General features: G+C 51.8%; 1 protein-coding gene across 4 annotated transcripts in view; it reads left to right on the top strand.

The window, feature by feature from the left end:
- The window catches only part of Pax7 (paired box 7), a 101,788-nt gene that overhangs the window by 74,481 nt on the left and 4,641 nt on the right, over positions 1 to 22,666 (top strand). For all 4 annotated transcript variants that reach the window (XM_031379274.1, XM_031379272.1, XM_031379273.1 and 1 more), the window contains exon 8: positions 14,884 to 15,130. In XM_031379274.1, coding sequence (XP_031235134.1) covers positions 14,884 to 15,130 — 247 coding nt within the window. The remainder of the gene's footprint in view (positions 1 to 14,883; positions 15,131 to 22,666) is intronic.

The following is a 22,666-nucleotide window of genomic DNA, read 5'->3' as shown; positions in this document are numbered from 1 at the left end:
GAAGGGTCTGAAGTGACATGCATAGTCATGGAAAGAGAGAGAGAGAGAGAGAGAGAGAGAGAGACAGACAGACAGACAGACAGACAGACAGAGACAGAGACAGAGAGAGATGGAGGGGTGCAGGACAAAGAGAGGGGGCTGGAGGGGCAATGGAGACTAGAAGCCAAGGGCTGCAGAGGCTGGGAGAGAAGCAGAGAACACAGGGGAGTCAAGGGTACAGTGGCAAAGGCTGATGGAGGGTCAGAGCCCTCCCTCAGTGAGGCGGAGGTCAGGAGCCGGGGCAGGGGTGGGGGTGGGGGGACAGGAGGGCCCAGAGCAGGGCAGGTGCAGGAGGGGCTAGAGGACTCCATGAGGAGGAGACCCAACAGGCATTGCTCTGTAGCGGGGGAGGGGTGCGGTGGCACAAATGGGAATTCCAGCCCACGAGCACCCCACTGTGCGGCCTTGGGCTGCCCAGTCCAACAGAGCAGCAGCAACACAGGCTCATCGTGTACCCCAACAGGGCGACCCACCAGAGCTAGCGTTGTCCCAGGCTCCCTGTAAGCACTGACCCCCTCTTCGCTACCCATCATGGCAGGGACCTTTTTCAGGGTTACCAGGCCTGAACCTCAGATGGCCTAGCCTCCCAGCATGGCAGTGGCAGTCCCCAAGCCCCCAGAGCCCGGGGTGAGATGTCCTGCCCTTTTGCCAAGTGTTTTCCTTTAGTTCCAGATGCCACCCTGACAGGTGCTTCCTGTGATTAATGTCACCACCCCCTAGCCCTGGGACTAGCTCTTCTTCCCCAAGCCACAGCCGGCTGTGGGTGAGCAGCACAGAATCCTGCCTGGCCTTTTAGAATCCTCTCCTGGTCTCTCCCTTCCCTGAAGCCCCCAGTGGACACAGGGTACAGACGACTGGCTTGGACTCCATCGGTTCACACAGAGAACCTCAAGCAACCCGTAATCTCTGCAGAGAATGTCAGTAGAAATGACCCTGCATAGCTAGTGGTATGGCCAAGATTGGGTCTTGGTCATCTTAGGAGGCGGCTGTCAGATTTGGGGATCCCAGCTAGAGTTAAAACTGATCATGTCAAATCAGAGAACATCCTTTGAATGAGAAACAATGCTTACCAGCTGTGTGATCTTAAGCAGCTGGCTTGATCTCTTGGTGCCTCCAAAGTCCTAGGTACTCTGAGGATTATGTGTGTACCTGGTCTGGATCAGCGGCCAGAAGACAATAATTTCAATTATGTATGGATGAATTTGGAAGTGCAGCCGACTCCATGGTCATGGACTCGGATTGGAGTTGGGGGTATTAGTTTAGTATTCTAGTCTCTCCCCACGTCCCCTCTTTTCCTCCCCTTCCTGCATAACCATATAAACTGAGCCATCAGCGTCCCCTTCCCAGCCAGTGAGCCCCTATCTCTAGCCGCATCTCTTCAGCCCGAGGATGGGAACAGACAAAATCTCAGCGCAGTACTCAGCCTCTTGTTTGTTTGCTATGGAGTCCTCCATGCCGTGGGCACGTTTTTTTGCTAATTTTGTAGCTGCCTTTATCAAACGGGGATTCACGGGCGCCTTAGCCTTGATAAGTGGATTAGTCTCTGCGCTAAACAAGGAGGTGCGGAGCGTGGGGGCTGCACCACAAAGATGTTTGTTTCCGGAAGAATGGAGCCTGCGTTCTCTGCCCTGTGCGGGGGCGTCTGAGATGCTGGAAGGGCCATCTGTGTGCCTTGTCTCACTGCTTGGAGCTGCAGCTTAGAACTTGCTACAGAGTAACCTGGGAGCCGAGGGGAGGGGCCGGGACTTGATGAGGGTGGGAGGGAGACTTTGGATTCTTTCCAGGCATATGATCCACCTGGGCTCAGCATGCTGCACACGGGAGCACCTGCTTTGGCTGCAAGACTCCTGCGGCTTACCCCCCTCTTCCCTTTCACTTACCTACCAAAGCCCTTCCAAGAGCTCCATTGTGGCTTGGCTAGGGATTCAGGATCAACTTTCACAGACTTCCCTAGTACAACAGAAACAATGTTGCAGGCCCCGGCACCCTGGAAGCCAGAGGTTTGTGCCTGCTCAGAGACTCTAGAATGTACCTTGCGGGCTTCCTTTGCGTTGGTGATCTCTGAGGAATGGCTATTTGGGGTCACGGGGCATCATCATCCAGTCATCCCTGGTTAAAGCTGCGAATGCTTCTCCTGGAGACTTGGAGCATTACCATTAAAATGTATGCAAGCTCATCTTTGCTGTCAGAGCTGGGAGACACTAGCATCAGGACAAGTTGACCCGTGGTCTCTAGGAAGTTCCACCGCGGTTAGCTTAGCCTGTGACTCTTCAAGGCTTGTGATGGCCTCCCAGATGTTGAGACAGAGAGAGGAAGTGAAGATTTCTGGGTGACCAAGGCAAGTCACAAATATCAATAGACTCAGGGAAGACCCTGGAGCAGGAGTGGCGTTTTAAAGGTCAAGGCAGGAGGCAGCCAGAAAGGTTTGCTGGGTAGGGGTTGGAAATAATCCCTGCAAAAGCTTGGAGATGAAATAGAGTATGTGCAGGCCGGGCGTTTGCCGCCCCCCCCCCCAATTTGAAGGCTTGTTGAGAAAGTGGGGTGAGGGACCACCCTAGTGATTCCTTTTCCCTGGCCCTTCTTAGTGTAAGTGTGTTTGGATCTCTACTCTGTGCTGGCTGAGGGGCGAGGGGAGCAGAGGTGCTTTGAGAGAGAAGGGACGGGTGGAGCAGAGTGCCTCAGGCCCTCAGCTGGTCCATAGCCTCCGCAGTCTCCCAAGCTGCCTCCAGCTGAGTGCGATTTTGCTATTTATTTACATGTAATTATTGCTATGAGGTGCAGATATTAACGCTGTCAAGAGCAATTTGCTCTGACATTTTTCACTCCCTCAGTGCCCCCGCCACTCTTGATGTGGCCCAGGGCTCTCCCAGCTTAGCCACCGCACGCCCGCTCGGTGGCCCGGCCCAGAACCACCCAGCCGGCAAGGAGCTGCGTCAAAGAGTTCACCCGGCTCTTCTGCAAGCCCATTAAGCTTTGAAATTGAATTTGGTCTGGGAGAGGGTGGGTGTTCCCCACCCTGCCACCGTTCCACCAGCCAGACTGGCTTAGGGCCTCCTGGCCCCTGCCTTACACAGACAAAACTGGGGTGGGTTGGGGTGGGGGCATTGTCACAAAAGGGCCTGGGCTTGTGAGGGCAGGGGGCAGGGCTAAGGGCTCCAGGATGGCAGAAGGCACCAGAGAGGATGGGAAAGACCTCAAGGGTCATTGTCAGGGAGGAAGGATGCCTCTGGCTCGGCCCCACAGACACAGTCTAAGATGGATGGGTCCACTCACTCTCTGCTTCACCATCTGGTCAGCCAACAATGGGTGGGGGCTGGGGTACCAGGGAAGTTGTAAGGTATAGAGAAGAAGGGGCTGGCCTGAGCTTCTCCCTCAGGACCCATAGATGGCAAACACCTGTAATCCAAGTGTCAGGAGGTGGAGGCAGGAGGCCAGCTTAGCTCCAGGCCAGTGAAGAGACTCTGACTGAAAACACATGGTAGATGGTCTCAGAAGAGGAACTTACGAAGTTGTCATCTGGCGCATCTCCACACCCGTGTGTATCAGTGCGTATGGGCGCACGCAGAGAGGAGAAAAAAGAAAGGCAAGTGGCCCTGGAGACAGGTGGCTCTACCCATGTCATAAGAAGAGATTGCTCTGTAGCCAGTGAGGCCTCTGCGTCGCTGTGGAGTAGGAATGGGAGCTGTGCTGACCCACAGTGAGTCCATAGAAGTTAGGAAAGGAATTGTCTTTTAGTTTACACCTTCTGGGTTCAAATCCCAGCTCCCCCAATGACTGAGTACATTGATCTATGTAAATTATTTGGCTTCCTGGGGCCTCTGTTTCCTTGTCTTTAGAATGAAACCTTTGTAGTTGTTTCTTTAAAAAAAAAAAAGATTGGCACGTGCGTGTGTGTGTGTGTGTGTGTGTGTGTGTGTGTGTGTGTGTGTTTATATGCAGGTGTGTACAGCTATCCCTGGAGCCAGAAGAGGGCACCAGATCCCCTGGAGTTAAAGTTATGGGGGTTTCTGAGCCTCCTGATGGAGGTGTTGGGGACTGGATTGGAGTCCCCGCTCTGATAACAGGAAGTGCTCTTAACTGCTGAGTGATCGTTCCACCCTCTTATCAGCCTTTTTGTTTAAATTAGGCCCACATATCACTGGGTCAGGGCTATGGGATGGAGGGTAACTTGTCCTTAATCTGACCAGGAGCTGTCCACAGAAGACTGCAATCAGCATCCCAGCAGCCTGCCCATTTGGAGACATCTGATGGGTGGAAGGGACAGGCCCATTTCAGAAAAATTGACGGGTGCATCTCTGAGCTGGTGTCTTTCTGGTTAGTGGGAAAGAGTGATTTCCTACACGTAGTAGGTAGGAAGGAGTGGCTTCCTGCACACAGTAGGTATATAACAATGTGAGCCTGTCAAGTTTCTGGGGCCAAATGGAAGGAGGAACTGGGACCCATGGGTCCTTTTACCCTGCTGTGGGGGAATTGGTCTTCTGGGCGAGCAGCAGGCCCAAGCCATCATGGCCGTGGGTCCCTAACGCACTGTGATGCATGCCAGCTTGTCTGCCCAGGTACTAATGAGGCCTCAGTGCCACCACTCAGTCCCTGCCACCACCAATCTTCATTCTTCTCTCTGACAATTATGGAAGGGACCCCCACACACACACATCAGGGGGAACTGAGGCCCTCCTCTCACTTCCCTCCCCCTCCGCCTTCGCCCCCTCCTTCCCCTTAGCTTGGCCAATTAGGCCCCTGACACCTGGAGCCGCTGACAAACTGTTTCTGTCACTTGCTCTCTGTCTTTCATTAGGGCAGCAGAGGAGGGGGAGTGGGAGAGGGAGGGGAGAGAGATGGCATCTTTCATGCTTAGTAAGGCCGGCTACATTAATTACAAAACGGCCATTTGCCGCGTGAAACTCTGCTAATTAAATTTATGCAATCATTATCTTTAAATAGTCATATCTTTCCCAGCGATCGGCTGGTCCCTTCCTTCCCCAACCCCTCTGCCACCGCTCCGAGCAGTCACTCTAATCCCCTGGCTGTGTTTATCCAGCTATCAGAGATACTGTTCAATCTCATCCCCCTCTGTCCACCCCCACCCCTCATGAGCACCTCCAACCTTGGCCAGCCTAAGGATCTATCCATGGAGGGATAGCTTAAAAACCGCTGCCATGTTTCCAGATCCATCCAGATGTTTCTAGATGTCTGGAGAACTGCGCTTTGTCAACCAAATACCCGATGTGTATATATATGTTCTTGACTTCCAACAAGAGGTCGTTCTGTCCACACCTCCTGTTCTATCTCCCTGGCTCCTCAGGCTAGGGTGGGGTCCTTTGGGAATCTTCAGGACAGGGAGGGGCATAAGCATGTCACTAGACCCACTTTTTCTGATTTTCATTAAGCAAGCCTGGCACGTGCCAGGGCTGGGCCTGAGAGAAACAGATCCAGTCCTTAGTCCCCTCCTGGACTTGCTCATTCAGCAAAATGTTTGTTGGATGCCTACTGTGCGCCGGGCATCTAGTCTGTCCCCAGGCAGCTCCTGCCCATCCAGGCTGTTGTGTCTGACCACAATAGAATGTACTGTGTAAGTGCTGGGAGGTGCAGGGGGATCTGTGAGTGTGTGGGGCGTTTGTCATGTGCACAGCAGCACGAAGGATCAGCAGCATCCTGAGGCAGGGAGGAGTGTGGGGCTGTAGGAAAACTGAGGGCTGGCTCTGTGAGGTGAAGTGCCAGCCAATAGGACTAGAGCCTCCCCTGCTGAGCCTTCCCCAGTCTCTTCTGATGCCAGGAAGGCCTTCCAAAATCCCACCTGGATCCCTCCTGATGCTAGCTAGCTAGCTTCCACGTGTCTCTTTCCCACTTCCTCCTTACTCCAAGGGACCTTGCCTGAAGCCCTTCCCCTGCACACACACACACACACACAAACTTACAAGTGCTTGTGCACATGCATGATGGACTCACACATGTGCATAAGCAATGTGTCCATGTACACGCAGATAAACAGTGCCATGCAGCACAAAAAGATTCTCCTGGGAATGTACAATACTGCCCTGTGCATGCACAATCCCGAATACGATAGTCCTTTGTGCACACACATGCAACCGGATGCTCACGCACGCACACTGTTAGCAGCTAAGCAAACATGCGCTCGGTACATACACATGTACATGCACATAGAGCCCTCACACACACAACATTCACATCCATGCCCATGTGGAGACAAAAGTCTCTATATGATAATCCCACATGTACACACATATGCACAGTGATCACGCATATACACGGCTAATAGCCATGTAATACTCACATGCACACATGTGACCCATGTACAGCCCATACACATGGAATACACATCCACACTGAGTTCTTGAGCTTTCCAGTAAAGGATACCTCAGCACAGGGACAGACCAGAGCATTTGCCCTGAGCCTCACCTTGCTCATCTGCAGAGTAGGCTCACTATTTCATAGAGTAGGGAGAGGCTCTGGGATCTGGAGAGCACTCTGCTTCAGCAACTGAAGCTGAGCCTCACTGGAGCTAGAGGGATGCAGGAGCGGGGGTGTGAACGTGGGGAGTGGGGGATGGGTGCAGCTGCTGAAGGGGCGGGGCGGGAGAACCTGCTGAAGGGGCGGGGCAGGGGGACCTGGGAGAAATCTTGTTTGGAAGTTCCCGAGTCAGCACCCGAAGCCCATTACAGCTGTCCACAGGGGGTGGTGGGGGGCATAGATCCTCTTAGCAGAGAATTGAGAGGAGAGGGGAGCGGTGGTAGCTGGCTGCCTGGGTGGGGGATTTCTCACTTGCACTAATCCCAGCTGGGGACAGGCAGGGGGCCAGCATGGGGCAGACTCTCGCTTCTGTGTGTGTGTGTGTGTGTGTGTGTGTGTGTGTGTGTGTGTGTGTGTTGGGATTGGAAGGGGGTGATAGAGAAGCAAAGGTCTGCACAGGGAGCTAGGAGCTGAGAGGCTGTGGTATATGGAGGTGAGTGTGGTGTGTATGTGAGTGTGTGTGGTGTGTGATGTAGTGTATGGTGTGGTATGATGTGTGTGTGGTGTGGTGTGCGTGGTATGTGGTGTGATGTGTGTGTGCATGTGGTGTGGTGTGTGGTGTGTGTGTATAGCGTGTGTGTGTGTGTGTGTGTGTGTGTGTGTGGTGTGTGTGTGGTGTGGCATGCACCCCATGTCTTCACCCAAATGACTGTGGCTATGTTTTGGGGCTACCTTGGGTAGCAGCAGCAGTGATATCTTGTAGGCACTTGGTGACCACTAAAGTCATCTGGGGATATTTAAAATATTCCTGATACCCAGAGAGGTGACACCAGTGGATGGCCAAGGGAAAGAACAGAGATTGGACTGTGGTTCTGTCCCTTTTCCTGTGCTCAGTCTACCCTGATAGAGGGCACTTAGACCCAGGGGCACTCAGTTAAGCCCAGTCTGAGGGTAGTCTCTGGTCCTTCAAGATGTTTTTTTACACAGTTCCAGCAAACCCCGCCTTCCATTCCTGACAATAAAACAGGCTGTCCCCATACGTCCCCACTCTGGCCTGGCTGTCCCCCATATACCGCATTCTGGCCTGGCTGCCCCGCCCCCATATATCCACACTCTGGCCTGGCTACTTTCAGAAGTCCCAGTGATATGTTAGCAAGGATAAGTTGGACCTGTGGGCAGAGGAACAGAATTCTCTGTGCCACATCAGAGACTCCTTCATGGCCAAATAAAGTCTGAGGATGGGAGTGGGGGTGCGTGGGTGGCAGTAAGGCCCTTACTAAAATGTATGTGCAGAAATAAAGGGCGCTCTCGATGCTAAAGAAGGTCTTAAGTTCTGTTGGGGGTCAGAAGAGAGTCGTACCACCTGTGGGGCTAAATGTGCCTGTACCAAAGTATGAATTTCTGAGCAGCCCACGACTGAGACCTCTTAGACTTGCCCCAAGTCCTCCCTCATAGACTTGTGCCAAGTCCTCCCTCATAGACTTGCCCCAAGTCCTCCCTCTTAGACTTGCCCCAAGTCCTCCCCCTTAGACTTGCCCCAAGTCCTCCCTCTTAGACTTGCCCCAAGTCCTCCCTCTTAGACTTGCCCCAAGTCTTCCCTCTTAGACTTGCCCCAAGTCCTCCCCCTTAGACTTGCCCCAAGTCCTCCCTCTTAGACTTGCCCCAAGTCCTCCCCCTTAGACTTGCCCCAAGTCCTCCCAGGCCACCTCTTCTCTGATGGTAATTACCATCATGCCTGAGCGGGTGTGGCTTGCTGCGGTGACCCACACCTGCTCCCTTTTGGAGAGTGCAGCCAACTTCTAGGTGGGACCCATTCCAGAGCAGAGCCAGGCTTTCTCCAGAAGCTTGGGGACAGAGCTGAGAAGGACACATTCACCCAGGTGGCTGGAGAAGGGTTTCCCTTTTTCTGCTCTCTTAGGTTCATTGCTATGTCAGGGGTTCTGGGCCCCTCATTGCTCCCTCTGTTTTAACCCAGGTTTTAGCAGAAGCTGGAAGGGAGGGAGGACTGGAGGGAGGACTAGATGCTAGGCACATCCTCACATTAACCATCCAGGACCCTTTTCTCATCCCAGAGATAAGAAGAGTGAGCGCTAGCAGGTTTAAGAACTTGCAGTAGGGGTAGGGGTGAGGGCACAGTGGGGTCCCTGATTTGGTCTTGAGTCCCTAAACTAAAGTCACTATTCCAAAAGCCAAGCATGGGAGCTTGTAATCTCACCGCTTGCCTGCGGATGGAGGGTTATATATTTACCTGTGGGTGGAGTTCCAGGGCAGCCTTAGACAACACGAGACCCGATCTGATAGGGTGGTTGGGAGTTTTTGCCCAGATTGAACTAGAGTGAGACACTATCTCAGAAGACAAAAATAAATAAATAAATAAATAAATAAATAAATAAATAAATAAAATTAAAAATAAAAAAAAAAATCAAACATCTCCCGGGCTCCAAAGAGGACCCCCAGCTTTTTGCCTGTAGCTGGTCTAAGGCCCTTGGGAAAGGATCTTACTTCTCAGGCCTCAGAGAAAGAGCAGCCTCTAACCTACAGCTGGCCATAGGGTTATTTGACCTAATGGTAACCCCCCATTTACCTTCTCAGTCCCTCCCCACCTCCTCCCTCTCCCCACCTCTAATTTCAGTTTTGCTCCCCAAGCCACACTGGGTTATCACAGAGGGTGCAGAGCTCCATGCTCAGGCTCCTCAGCTCCAGGCCCTCAGGCCAGCTCAGGCACGGAGGGAATTAATTACATTCTAGCATCCCCTTTTAAAGTAGGGGAGCACATCAGGGCGTCCACAGAGGAGAGGTTGCAGCGCAGAGGCTGTGGAAGGGGGGGGCCACCCCTGAAAGCAGCAGGCCTCTCCCCAGGGGCGGAAGGGGGTGGGTGAGACTGGCCCCTTATTGATTTAGCCAGGTTCAGGCTGGGACTGATTTGGGGTAAGGGGTGGGGGTGGAGTGCTGAGGGATGGGGGGGGGAAGGGAGGAAGAGAGAGGAAGGTAAGGCTGTCAGTCAGGCTGACAGACAGCCTGGAGATTTGCCTTCAGATAAAACCTTACAGATGTGGAGGTCAGTATTGATTTTGAGTTAGTAACGGTACCTTACCAAGAAGTAATACATTAGTGAAAGCAAGGTCACCAGGAAAACACGAACCCCACCCGCGAGGCCTCGGCATTCCTGAGGGGGTGTATGTTACCGCATCAGACCAGGACTTCCTCAAGTTCAAAAGTGTGCAGGCCCAGACCTTCGCTGGGCCTCACTGTGGGTAAGGTGCTTCCTTCCTCTGTGGTCCAGGGACTTTTTACTGAGGTCCCCAAGGGCTCAGTACCATCAGAGCTGCAAAGACCCCAGAGAGCACCAGCAGAGAGGCCAGAGATCCAGGCACACACCCCAGAGTAGCTGCTGACCAACTGTGTCAAACCCAATGGGCCCCTCACTCCCTGGTGCCTCAGTTTCCCCATCTACAGACTAGGGATAGAACACCCATTTGCTTGAGGAACCACTGCAGTGACCTGGTACAACCCTGGCTGAGGTTTCTCCTCTATGGTGGCCGCCTGGGCTCTCTTAGGTTGTGGCCTGTCTGTTTCCTGGGAAGTTGCCCTCCTGTAGATGAAATAGAAACCGTTTGATCCACGAGCCTCCGGGGACTCAGAGTCACCATTCACACCTACCCCAGATGTGGATTTGATTTGATGTTCCAGGCCAAATCCCATTGACCAAATCCCATTATGGGAAAAAGCTCCCTGGGCCGAGCTGTCTGTTAACTGGCAGGGTCCATGGCCTTCAGAGCCATCGGGCATAACACACACCCCTTCCAACAAAGGGCTGAGGGAGGCCTCACCCCTCCCAGGTCTCCTTCCTGTGTAGTCCGGGCTGGCCTCAAACTCACATAGATCTACATATATTGGTCTCCCAAGCGCTTGCTTGGATTAAGAGCACCCAGAACCATGCTCAGCTTAAAATATTTTTTAAGAAGAGTTCATTATTTTCCATTTTATGTGTGTCTATATACCTGCTTGAGGCTGTATATGCAGGTGCCCAAAGAGACCAGAGAGGGCGCTGGAGTCCCTGGAACTACAGTTATGGCGACTGGGCGCTGTCTGATGTGGGTGATGGGAACCAAACTCTACAAGAGCCATCAGCTCCAAATGCCTCGGTGTTCATCTTTTTGGCTGTCTCTTAACTTTGTTAGGTTTGTTCTCACCATAAGGTCTTCGCACTTAGAGACTCCCCCGATCTAAAAAGCCCTTGCTGAGCCCTTGCCATGGCTGGCTCTTTTGGATTTGATGGCTACGAACACTTTGGGCAGATCTTCCCTGAGCCCACCCCTTCCCCACCCTACTCCCTTGCCCTGTGGCCCTCACGCCTCCATAGTGATCCCCAGTGGTAGAAGTTGTGCTCTTTCTCTGTCTACAGTTTTGCTTGACAGCTCTGGGAGGGAGTTGAGGTTGCTCTTCCGAATGTCCTATTAATCGGCTGAGGATCAGGGGCGCAATAAACGCCCGGCAAACATCATTTAAGCCCTGTGTGTGAATTCATCGGGAGCTTCTGAGCTCATTGTAGGCAGCAGACCTGAAGCACACACTGAGGCTGCAGAGAATGATAGACAGCACCTATTCTGGGACCATAGCAATGTCCCATGGCACATTCACTAAATAATAACTGAGTGCATGAATGCTGTCTGCCTCGGGGAATACAGTATTGCTGGGTGGGTTGGGCTCAGGGAAGATCTGCCCAAAGTGTTCGTAGCCATCAAATCCAAAAGGGCCCACCATGGAACTGGACTAGGGCAGAGAAAGCTCAGGCCATAAGAAGCCGTTGCTGGAGCCCTTCAAATTTGTTTGGATGATATAGTCATGTCTGGCCACTATCCTGTGTTCATGTCAGTCATAGAGAATATGTGTATCTGCGGTCTCTGAGGCACCACCTCCTCTTCTTACCTTTCTTTCTCCTTCCTCCCCTCCCACCATCTTTTCTGAGCTGGCCATCTTGGTAAAGGACAGTACTAGAGAATCAAGCTGAGTCTCAACCTCCTCTAGGAACCTCTTATGTGTTCTGAAAGAAGAGAAGAGGCTGGTGAGCTGATTCCTGGGGTCCAGGCTTCCCTCCAAGGGGAAGCAGGTTCTGTCTGTGGGGGACAGGATGACCAACAGTGTCATCATTTTGGTGGGAGATTGGGATCTTGATTGGGAATCAAGCACAGTTGGGAACAGTGGACTCTCCCAGACCCAGATCCTGAGTTCACCCTGGAGTCCCTGTATTGCACCCCACAGCAGGGTTCCCAGGGACACCCATCTCAAAGACTGGAAAGGCACAGATGCTTAGCTGTCTCCACATCCTAAAAGCCCAGCACCCCGCTTTTGATCCTGAGATGCCAGAGGCAGGGTGAATCTGTGAGCTAGGAAGACAGTATAAAGTGGTCCAGTGCATCCACCCAACTTCACTTCTCCCCAAAGGCATATAATAATATCTTTGCCATCTTGGAGGGGTCCACGGGGTTTCATCCAACCTTAAAAAAAAAAAAATTCCCAACAGCAGAACCTGTGGACAACCTGCCATGCCCTGCCCTTGGCTTTGGTTTGGATCAAGTACTCAGTTTACAAAGTTTAGGCATCAAAGGTGGTGTTCCACCCCGCTTCCACTGGCTCCCCAAGAAACAGATGACTGCATGACCCTCGGGATGAGACCCTCCAAAGGGCTTGATCCTTGGGAATCCATGGCTGGGGATCTTGGCCATGAACCATGCCCTAGCCTGCTGGATCCCTGAGGTATGGTGGAGGCATTGCTCTCTGTGGACCTCACTGTTTTTTTCTGAGAAATGGGTTCTTAGCTCTGCCCCACATGGCTCCATAGTTTTCTGGATTGGAGACATCATGTAGGTGAATGGCTAAGGAGAAGGGTTGAAGAGAGGAGCAACTGAGGAGGCTCGTGAGAACAGGATCCTATTTCCTCACCTCTTAACCAGGTCCAAGGCAGAACATGTCCCCAGCAGAGGTCCTGTCCTCCTCCCGGCCACCCTCTGATTCAGCCACCCTTGCAATCTCTTTCCTTAGGACTTCAGAGGGAGGTCATGGGGTTTCCGGGTGGTCTACACCCCCTCAGACACACAGCTGTTAAGTATGAGAGCTTCCTTCTGCCCGGGGCTTACAGAACCTGTGTGTCTGCCCTTGACCTATTTTCCTGCCCCAGAGCCTGTACAGGACAAGCCACTGGGAAAACCACCCAACCCAGAATCTCTTTCCTATAGGGTGGCATCTCCAGGAGGTCACCAGAGGCCTGGGGCCTGCAGAGCAGGTCTTCGAGGCTCTGCCTACTTGACCCCTCTGGGTGACTGTGTACTCTCACCCTGTAGGGTCATCACCTACACCGTCAATCCCTACTGTCCCCTGGAGCGCTCGGTGGCAGGTCCTACCTTCTCCAGCGCAGTCTGGGTGTGCTCCATAGCTTCCACAGCCAAAAGCTATGTCTATCAAACACCTCAAAGCTCTCTTGTGCTTCGGGGGCCTTCGCTCACTGCCAAGGTCTTTCCGTTCACTCTTCTGCTGGGACAGGGGCCAAGACTCTGATCTGACCCTCAGCCTGGGGTGTGGGGATGGATTGGTCACCAGTACTTACTGAATAACTAAGCCAGCACCCCCGCGGCCCAACATCCATCCTTCAGAGTGAGTTTGCAGAGTTCAGTCTGGAAGACCCCACAGACCAAGCAGGGTCATGGGTGAAGGCCAGAGACCGCAGGGACTGACTGACAGGATCTCAGGGAAGCTTTTAAAAAACATAGGCCTTGGGCTGGCAAGACTGCTCAGTGGGTAAAGGCATTTGCTGCCGAGCCCGATGACCTGAATTCGATCCCCAGTACCCACATGGTGGAGAGAGAGAACTGATCCCATAGATTGTCTTCTGATCGCCACACGTAGGCTATGATATGCACCCACGCCCACAAAGATAAATAAATGAAATATTAAAAGCAAAGGTTTTGTACTTTGTCATAGCAGAGGCAGGCGCTCAAGGTCCAGAAAGTTATGAGTGGCACCCAGTCTTAAGCAAAGCAAAGGCATGGGGTCATTTAGCCAGGAAGATGAGCGCGTGCGTGTGCGTGTGCGAGTGCGTGTGCGTGTGCGTGGGACATCCCAGTCTGGTGGGGGAAGCATGCTCCTCCAGTTACTGGAGGAAAGAAAGCTCCCTGATTGTCAAGACACCATCATCTAGTTTGGACACTGAGGAATGCGTGCCTCAGCTCATGCACACATTAGTTCATTCATTCATTCATTTGCCCATTTAGCTGATAGGCCTAAGGCGTCCATTAGCTGGTTAGTGCATTTGCTCATTCATGAATGTGTTCATTCATTTATTCATCCCTTCAGCTGATAGCTCCTTGTAAATCTGTCTCTCATGCATGTGTACTTTCATTCATTCAGCCTGTTGGTCTGTCAATTAAGCATCCCTGATAGGCTCTAAGTGCCCCTTCTCTAGCTAGAGTCCATTCACTCATTCATTCATCCATCCATCCATTCATCCATCCATTCACTCATTCATTCACCTGTTCATTAACTCATTCATTCACTCACTCATTCACTTATTCATCTACTGATTCATTCACTCATTCACTCATTCATTCACCCAGTAATTCATTCATTCACTCACTCATTCAGTCATTTACCTAGTCACTCATTCATTCATTTACTTAATTCACGTATTCACTCACTCATTCATTAATCTAACTGATAGATCCAGAACCTTGTGTAGTTAGTATATTTGTTATATGTATATACCCACTCATTCATGCATTCATCCATTTCTTCACTCACTCAGCTGATAGGTTCAGGATGCCCTTTATGAAGTTAGTTCATTTATCCATTCATTCATGCATCCATTGATTGATCGATTTATTCATTCATTCTGCTAACTTCAGGGTCACTCTTATCTAGCTGGTGTACTCATTCATTCATTCAGCTGATGAGTCCAGGATTCCCCTTATGTAGTCATTAAGTTATCATTCATGTTTGTGGGCATTCATTTAGCCATTTATCCATCCAGTTGATAGGTCCAGGACGTCCCTTGTGTAATTAGTTCTCCCATTCCTGCATTTATCCATTGGTTTATTCACGCATGCATTCAACAGAAAGTAGAGGGTAATCCCTCAAACTGGACCATAAGGGACAGAGAAGTGACAGAGGGCCTGCCCTGCTCCTGGAGCTCTTGTTGGGAAGCAACCCCTCGGGCTCACGCTTGGGCAGGAAAAACACTGGAGATGAGCTCCCATTTCCTGCCCAAGGCGGCGACACTGCTGAGGTCTGCTCTGGGCATTCGAGTGCAGTGTGTACTCTGGCTGGATCCCTGCACGCTAGTGCCCTGCGCCCAGCCTCTGGCACTGCCTATCTCTCCTGCAGGTGATGAGCATCCTTAGCAACCCGAGCGCTGTGCCTCCACAGCCCCAGGCCGACTTCTCCATCTCCCCACTGCATGGAGGCCTGGACTCCGCTTCCTCCATCTCAGCCAGCTGCAGCCAGCGGACCGACTCCATCAAGCCAGGAGACAGCTTGCCCACCTCCCAGTCTTACTGCCCACCCACCTACAGCACCACTGGCTACAGCGTGGACCCTGTGGCTGGCTACCAGTACAGCCAGTATGGCCAAAGTGAGTGTCTCCCTCGCTATCCATCTCCAAGGGGGCTGACTTAGTCCTGGGTAAGGTGGTGGTCAGGGTGGAGGATGTCTTTTTCTTTAAAATAATTTTTAAATTATTTTATGTGTATGAGTGTTTGTGTACCATATGCATGCAGTACCAGCAGGGACCAGAAGAGGGCATCGGATCTCCTGGAACTGGAGTTACAGATGGTTGTGAGCCATTTTATGGATACTGAGAACTAAGCCCAGGTCCTTGGCAAAAGCAACCAGTGCTCTTAACCACTGAGCCATCTTTCGAGTCCTCTTTTAAAAGTAGTGTGCATGTGTGTCTGTCTCTGTGTGTGTTTGTGTGTGTGTGTGTGTCTGTGTGTATGTATGCAATGTGTGTGTGTATGTATGTGTGTCTGTGTGTGATGTATGTGAGTGGGGGCACATGAGTGGAGGTCAGAGGACAAATTTTGGGCAGTGTTTCTCTTTACCTCTATGTGGGTTCTGGGAATCAAACTCAGGGTTATGTTTTTACCCTTTGATCCATCTCATAGGCCCAGACGCCCCTTTCACAGGCAGGAAAACTGAGGTCTATAAAGGAAGCAGAGGTGACCTAAGATGTTCTGAGCCGGTCATCAGATGCAGTGACTCACCTCTTAGTGAGGACACCCTACACACGGGTGTGGGCGAGTACACACACACACACACACTCTTCCGTTCCAAGAGCCACAAATGCCCCTGCAGCCTCTAGAGGCCACATTTTATAAAGAGAAAGTGTGGGATTCTTTTATTAGCATGCTCCATTTCACCCAGATCACTATTTCACACAATGGAGATAGCTTGCATTCTTTTATTCAGATTGTTTTTGAAATCCCGTGGCTTTTGTTGCTGTCCTTTCGTGGTACTGGGAATCAAACCCAGGACCTTGCCCAAACTAAGGATGAGCACTACCACCAAGCTACATCCCCAACCCTCTTCTTACTTTATATCTGAGACAAGGTCCACTAAGATGTCCACACTGGCCTGAACTCACTCGGTAGCCCAAATGGGGCTTGAATTTCCTATTCTTCGTCAGCACTTAAAACCCATGAGGCTGCCCCTGGGGACCCAGCACTGCACATCCAAGCCTTTCTAAACAGACTCGTAAGCTTTTCAACATGAACCAACTAAATTAAAGATAAGTTTTTACATTTGAATGACATAAAACTAAGTAAACATCTGAGAGACTGCTTCCCATGGTGCTAGGCGCAGGTCAAGTGTAGGACAGCTAGCGGCATGTGGCTCGAATGCAGGGGGATGGCTGTGTACAGACTCTGCTGTCTGTGGGACACACCTCTTAAGTCTCCAGGGTCTCACATACCCACTCCAGCCATTGTACCCTTGGTGACTTGGCTTGATAGAGCAACAGCCGACTCTCAGACCAACAGCTGGGCAAGCCGGGCTTGGCCACAACCTCTGGCCGCCGCCTGATGGGGCCTGCAGCAGGGCAGGCTCAGACAGGATGGGGGAGCCAAAGGTCACAAGGCTGCCCTCCCGCCACCTTTCAGCAAAGGCCTCACCTGTTGGTGTCAAACTAATCAGGAGGGTGTGTGGAGAGAGTGGGGCCTCCAGCCTGAGGGCACCCTCTCCAGCTGCTGCCTGGTCCTGCCACACTGACCTCTGCTTCCTGAGGCCCCCAGCCTGCTCCAACCTCATGGCCTTGGCCTCCACGGTTAAATGAGGGCCAGCTGTGTGGGCCTCTACCTCCCATGTGCCTATGTGCAAGCTTGCATGCATGTATGCATCATGGGATAGTTGCAGTCCAAGTGTCTGTGTACACACTGTGTGCAAGCGATGCGGCTTGGATCATTCAGCGGCTGCTAAGTGCCCACATCTTCCCAGATTAGTGATTTGTCTGTGTGTATGTGTGAGTGTGTGCCGAACATAAGTGTGTACTGTCACATGTACATGTGTACATACAAATGACTGTTCTGTGTACACATTTTGTATGTGTATATGGCTTTGTAGGAGCACATGTGAGAGTATATGGTGGCAATATGTACACATGTTTAAATTTTCATAGGTGGGTTCTTATGGGCTGATGTATCTATATGTGTGTGTGTGTGTGTATGTGTGTGTGTTTGTGCGCGTGCGCGCACTGGCATATGTGTGTGTTTTGAATGTGTACAACCAATATGCAAATAAGTGTGATTTGTGCACATGCATATTTTGACATGTACTTGTACGTAAAGGTGTCTATGATTAGGCATGGCTTGGGTGCTGGAATGAACATGATATGCCTGCCTGGGTGTGTTCATATGCTGTGCCTGGGCATGCTTGTGTATGCAATCGTGTGTATGTTTATGGGTGTGCAGGACCATGCATGTGAATGTGTGCTTGGGAAGCCCAGCTCTACATGATCATCTGTGAGCAGGAAGCCAATGTGCATGGGAGCCTTTCCACGCAGTCCCTGGTTGACCCCCTGACCTAGCGCATGTTCCCAGTCCAACACAGGACACACATGCTCTTGATAAAACATTTGAGAGCAGCAGCGGCAGCGTGGCCAGCCCCGGGCAGGCGTTAGTCACACCCGGAGCCTGGAGCCCCTGCCCTGCTCCAGGGCGCCTGCCCAATTCGGAAATAAAATTAACCCCAAAGTCAGCGTGAGGGTGGTGGGGGAGGGGGATCAAAAGAGAAGGGGCCCAGGAGGCCAGAAAGGAGAAGCAGTTGCCCTCCCCCTCCTACCTCCCTCCTCCCCTCCTTTCTCCACTCCTCCTCCTCTACTGTAGGAAGAACTCAGGGCTCCTCTAAGACCATCGTCTCCAGCCACTTACTGAGGCACCTCGGCCACCATGTGTCACCATGGCACAAGCCACCTAGCCTCAGCTTTCCCACCTGCAGGATGGGTCTGGGGATGAGGCACGTCCTCTCAGTCGTTTCCAGTCACACTGCCTCCTTTTCTGTTGACATTCTGGGGCAGCCCAAGGACATGTCACATTTCCATTAACCAGCAGCCAACACCCCAAAGCATACATGAGGCCAGGTTCTCTAGTAATAATTTTGGAAAGTCACACATCCTGGACTTCCCTGTGTCGGTCTTGATCCACCTGTCACCTGCTGCCTCCTGTTCCAGGCTTGAGTTTTAGCCCACACAGCTCTGTGTGAAATACGTGCTCCTTGGCTCCAGAGCTTTCCCACCTCCTGGTCCTCAGTTTGTTAGGCTCAGAGAGGTAGAGCAGTGTTCCCAAGGTTCCACAGCAGGGCAGTTGTGATTCAGCTTCCTTACCTCAGAGCACGGGTAAGGCAGTCTTGGAAAGACACTCAGCACTGATTGGTCCACACTCTCCAATTTGCACACGTGTGTGTGTGTGTGTGTGTGTGTGTGTGTGTGTGTGTATGAGTACTGCTGAGCATGTGCACAGAGTCAGGGTGTAACTTGCTAAATGTATGTGCAGGGAGAGGGGAGAAATAATTGTTAGTTGACATTCCACCTCCACTGCTACACAGAGCTGTGTACGTGGTTATTCTCACTGTCTGTTACAGAAATGGCACCTAGAGAAGTTACTAGAGAGGGGTGGATGGGCAGGGTTGCCACACCACCATCTTGGTCTTCAGGAGCCAATTTCAGGTGTGTTTTGAAACACGCACGTGACCCAACTCTGCTGCAGACCCCATCCCTGGCTCCTAGGGCCTCTCTCCTTCCCAGAGACACCTTCCCATCTTCTGGCTCTGGCGAAGTCCATCCATCTGCCCATCTTTCACCGTCCCTGGGGTGGGTGGGGGCAGGGGGACAGGGATGGGGCACATGGTAGATTAATATGGCCCCGGTGTTCCCAGAGGCCAGGGCCATACTAATGATGGGGCTGATAGAACGCAGGAGTGTGAAAAGAATTTTAATAGATCTGACAACTCTAATAAGAATTTGTGTCTGGAAGGGTCCTCCTCTGGGGCCGCGCTCTGACGAGCTACTGATGGCTGGGATCTGTTTACTGGTTGGCATTGCTGGCCCAGCTCCTGCCAACTCTTGATTAATGTAATTGGAGACATTCAGAGCCCAGGCGGGGTGTGAGGCAGGAGAAGGGAGACACAGAGGGACAGAAGGACACCAAGGGCTGTTGACAGAGTCCCTAATGAGGAATGTCACCTTCCTGTCTTCTTGCCCAGCCTTTTGGCTCTACCCTAGGACGAGGCAAGCAAACCCTACAGTTGGCCCATTGGGTGCTCTGGAAGTTGCAGGGGGGATCAGCAGGAAAGTTTGGCTTCTGAGTGCTTCCTTGTCTACCTCAAGGAGGGAAATCTCCTACTGTGTGCTGGGGGGGGGAGGGTAACCAGAGAAGAGGCACAGAGTGGATAGAGGTGCCAGAGAAATGATTCTTTATTTTTTTCCTTTATTTATGTGCGTATGTGTTCACGTATGTATACATTCATGTGTGTGTAGTTGTGCATGTGGAGGTCAGAGGTCAGGCTCAGGATTCATCTTTAGACACTATCCACAGTATCTCTCACTGATCTGGAGCTTTCTAAGTAGACCAGCAAACAGGCTGTCTACTGAGCCCCAGGGATCCAGATGCCTCTGTTTCCTCTCTGCTGGGGTCCAGACACCACCATGTCTGCATGGGCTCTAGGGACCCGCTTTTCCCGTTTGCACAGCTTTGTCAGTGGAGCCATGTCCATGGGTGTCCATGGGTAACTTCGGGCTGGCAACTGTGCTGTGCCTCGGTTTTCATATTTCTCAAGTGGGAACTTCGCTGCCCAAGGCCTAGAGCTCAGCTTCCCCTTTTAAGTGTCAACCAAGTGTGGGCTCTGCCTTTGCTGTTATCATGGGTTCGGTGATGGATCTCTTAGCCCACCCAGAATAACTACAGTGGTAGTGTCAGGGCCCAGCATGGGGTAGACTGAGGCAAAGTAAGCCACAGCCTCCTGTGGCTAAAGAAAGGTCGCATGAGGTGATGCGTGCTCTTGGAAAACCTGGCCTGAAGTGGGAAAGGTCAATGAGGACCTCAGTCTCAGGGCTGTGTGCACACCTGGGGCCATTGCCAGGAATGCTCCTACCCCAGGCTCATTCCCGGGGTCTGCTGGTGAAGCCCAAGGCTAAGGAGTTGTCACTAGCCTGCCTGGGTCTGAAAGCATAAGAGGAACCAGCTGGTTTTAGTTAGAGTTCCTGGAGACCTTGGCTCTACATTCTATCAAACAGGGATGGGGGACAGTCACACTATCTGGCTTCTATGGCTGGAAAAGTACCTGAAAGTACCCTGAGTATGGGATTGAGAGCAGGATAGCACAGGGCTAGCTCTCTGGGGTTTCTGCTTCTATCCCTTTGGTGCCTGCCATGCCTCTAAGAGGGTGGCTTACTGAGCCATGGACCCTGACACCCAAGGAGAAATGACAGTGTGGCCAGACCTTTAAGGTTTTCCTTCAGCTAGAGCCGGGAACTCCACACTCCCGACTGACAGCCAGGCAAGGCTGGCCACAGCTGCCTCTGCTCTGCTACCTGGGGAGCCTGAGATTGAGTGAGTGATGTCACAGGTGGTCCAGCCCAGGAACTCAGCACAGAGCATCCCTCCACTCACCCAACTATGAGGCTGGCTGGGGAGGCACACACGAGATTCAAAGACACCCCAGGACATCTGCACAGCCTTTAGGAGTGGGCGGGGGCTTGGCCTGAGTCTTCTACGGCAGCGTGTTTAAAAACACTGTCTGTACCCCAGTTTTCAAGTAGGAAAACTGACATAAAGGAAGACCAGTTTGCTCAAAACCCTATGATTGGGAAGGTACCCAGGAATGGCCACCCGTTTCTCCATGCCACTGCTAAAGGTCCCATTTCTTCTGGGCTGAGCTCACAAGCACCACACTCTACCTTCAGACTACGTGTGTGGATGCTGTCAACTGTCCCTGCAGTTCTTTGGTCCATATGCTCTATCCCATGATACAAATAATGAAACTGTGGCCGAAGCGGTGTGCCCCAGATCACACTCAAGGTTGGCAGGCACAGAATTTAAATCCAGCCAGCTACTGAAGTTGTCCCTCTGGCCTCCCTGGCCTAGCCATCGAGCTGTGTCCCTTGCCTCCTGGCTCCACCTCCCCCTGCCCTGCTTTAAGCAGAAGATGCCAAGCTTGGGGAAGCACAGAGACAGTCTACAGGGAGCCCTGGAAGACAGGCAACAGAGGGAGCCTTGTGACTTTTTGTGCACAGCTTTCTATCTTCCCCTTCAGCCTCTCTATGCATCGGGGTTCTATGGGGGCACACTGGCTACGGTCACAAGACCTAGAGGTAATATCCCACTCCCTGGGAGGCCTTGACCACATGCCCATCCAGTGCCTTAGTCAGGAAAGACTTCTGCTAGAGTTTCAGTTACGATGGATCTCCATGCTTTGCAGGCCAGGACTGTAGCTGCACATGACAAGCATCTGTGTCTTCCTCAAGTGAGCGCTTACGTTTGCAGGACCTGTGTGTGTGTGTGGGGGGGGGGTGTTCCCATGTATCTGTTTACAAGGGGCAAGGAGCTCACACAGGCATGTGTGTGTATGCTTGCTTGTATGTGTGTGTACATTTGTGTGTGTGTGTGTATTCCAAATGGGCATGGGTAGGTATTGTTATGTATGCTGTGTGTGTATGTGCATGGGTGTTCCCATGTATCTGTTTACAAGGGGCAAGGGGCTCACACAGGTGTGTGTGTGCATGCTTGTTTGTATGTGTGTGTACATTTGTGTGTGTGTGTGTATCCCAAATGGGCACGGGTAGGTATTGTTATGTATGAATATTCATGGTATGCACAGCATTGTCTTGTAAAGATACTCATTTCCCATACACACACACACACACACAGACACACACACAGACACACACACAGACACACACACAGACACACACACAGACACACACACAGACACACATACACAAACACACACACAGATGTGCGCACACAGACACGTGCACACAACACACAGACACGCACACACACACAGACACACACACACAGACACACACGCACACACATAGACACACACAGAGAGACACACACAGACACAGACACACACATATACACACAGACACACACAGACACACAGACACACACACACACACACACCACTCCACTCATATTCACACTCGTCTCCACCCATGCTAAGATGACTTCTCTGGACTGACAGGCTGTGGATCTCAGCTCTCGTTCTTTCTCCCGAAGGCCCTCTTGGCTCACTTGCAAAAGCCACTTTGGCTCTTGTGCAAGGACTCTGCTGTGCCTCATGCATGCCTGTACTCAGGGTCCAGCAAAGGCAGAGAACCTTCATCCTCATTGTTACATGGACTTACTCAGTGGGTTTACTGGCCAGGATATGCAAACGGATTGAGGGAGGAAAGCTTAATTCTCTACTGAAAACTGGGATGTGTGTGTGTGTGTATTTACTCCCTGCAGAGCCAGCAAAAGAGCGGACAAATAATAAACATTGAGTAAATATTTGCTGATGGATGGATGGGTGGATGGGTGGGTGGATAGGTGGATGGATGATGGATGGATGGATGAATGGGTGGGTGGTTGGGTAGGTAGGTGGATGGATGGGTGGATGGGTGGGTGGGTGG

Source organism: Mastomys coucha, unplaced genomic scaffold, assembly GCF_008632895.1.
Source record: "Mastomys coucha isolate ucsf_1 unplaced genomic scaffold, UCSF_Mcou_1 pScaffold18, whole genome shotgun sequence".
Taxonomy (NCBI): Eukaryota; Metazoa; Chordata; class Mammalia; order Rodentia; family Muridae; genus Mastomys; species Mastomys coucha.
Note: the sequence above shows the minus strand (reverse complement) of the source record. Positions and strands in the feature narration are given on the sequence as shown.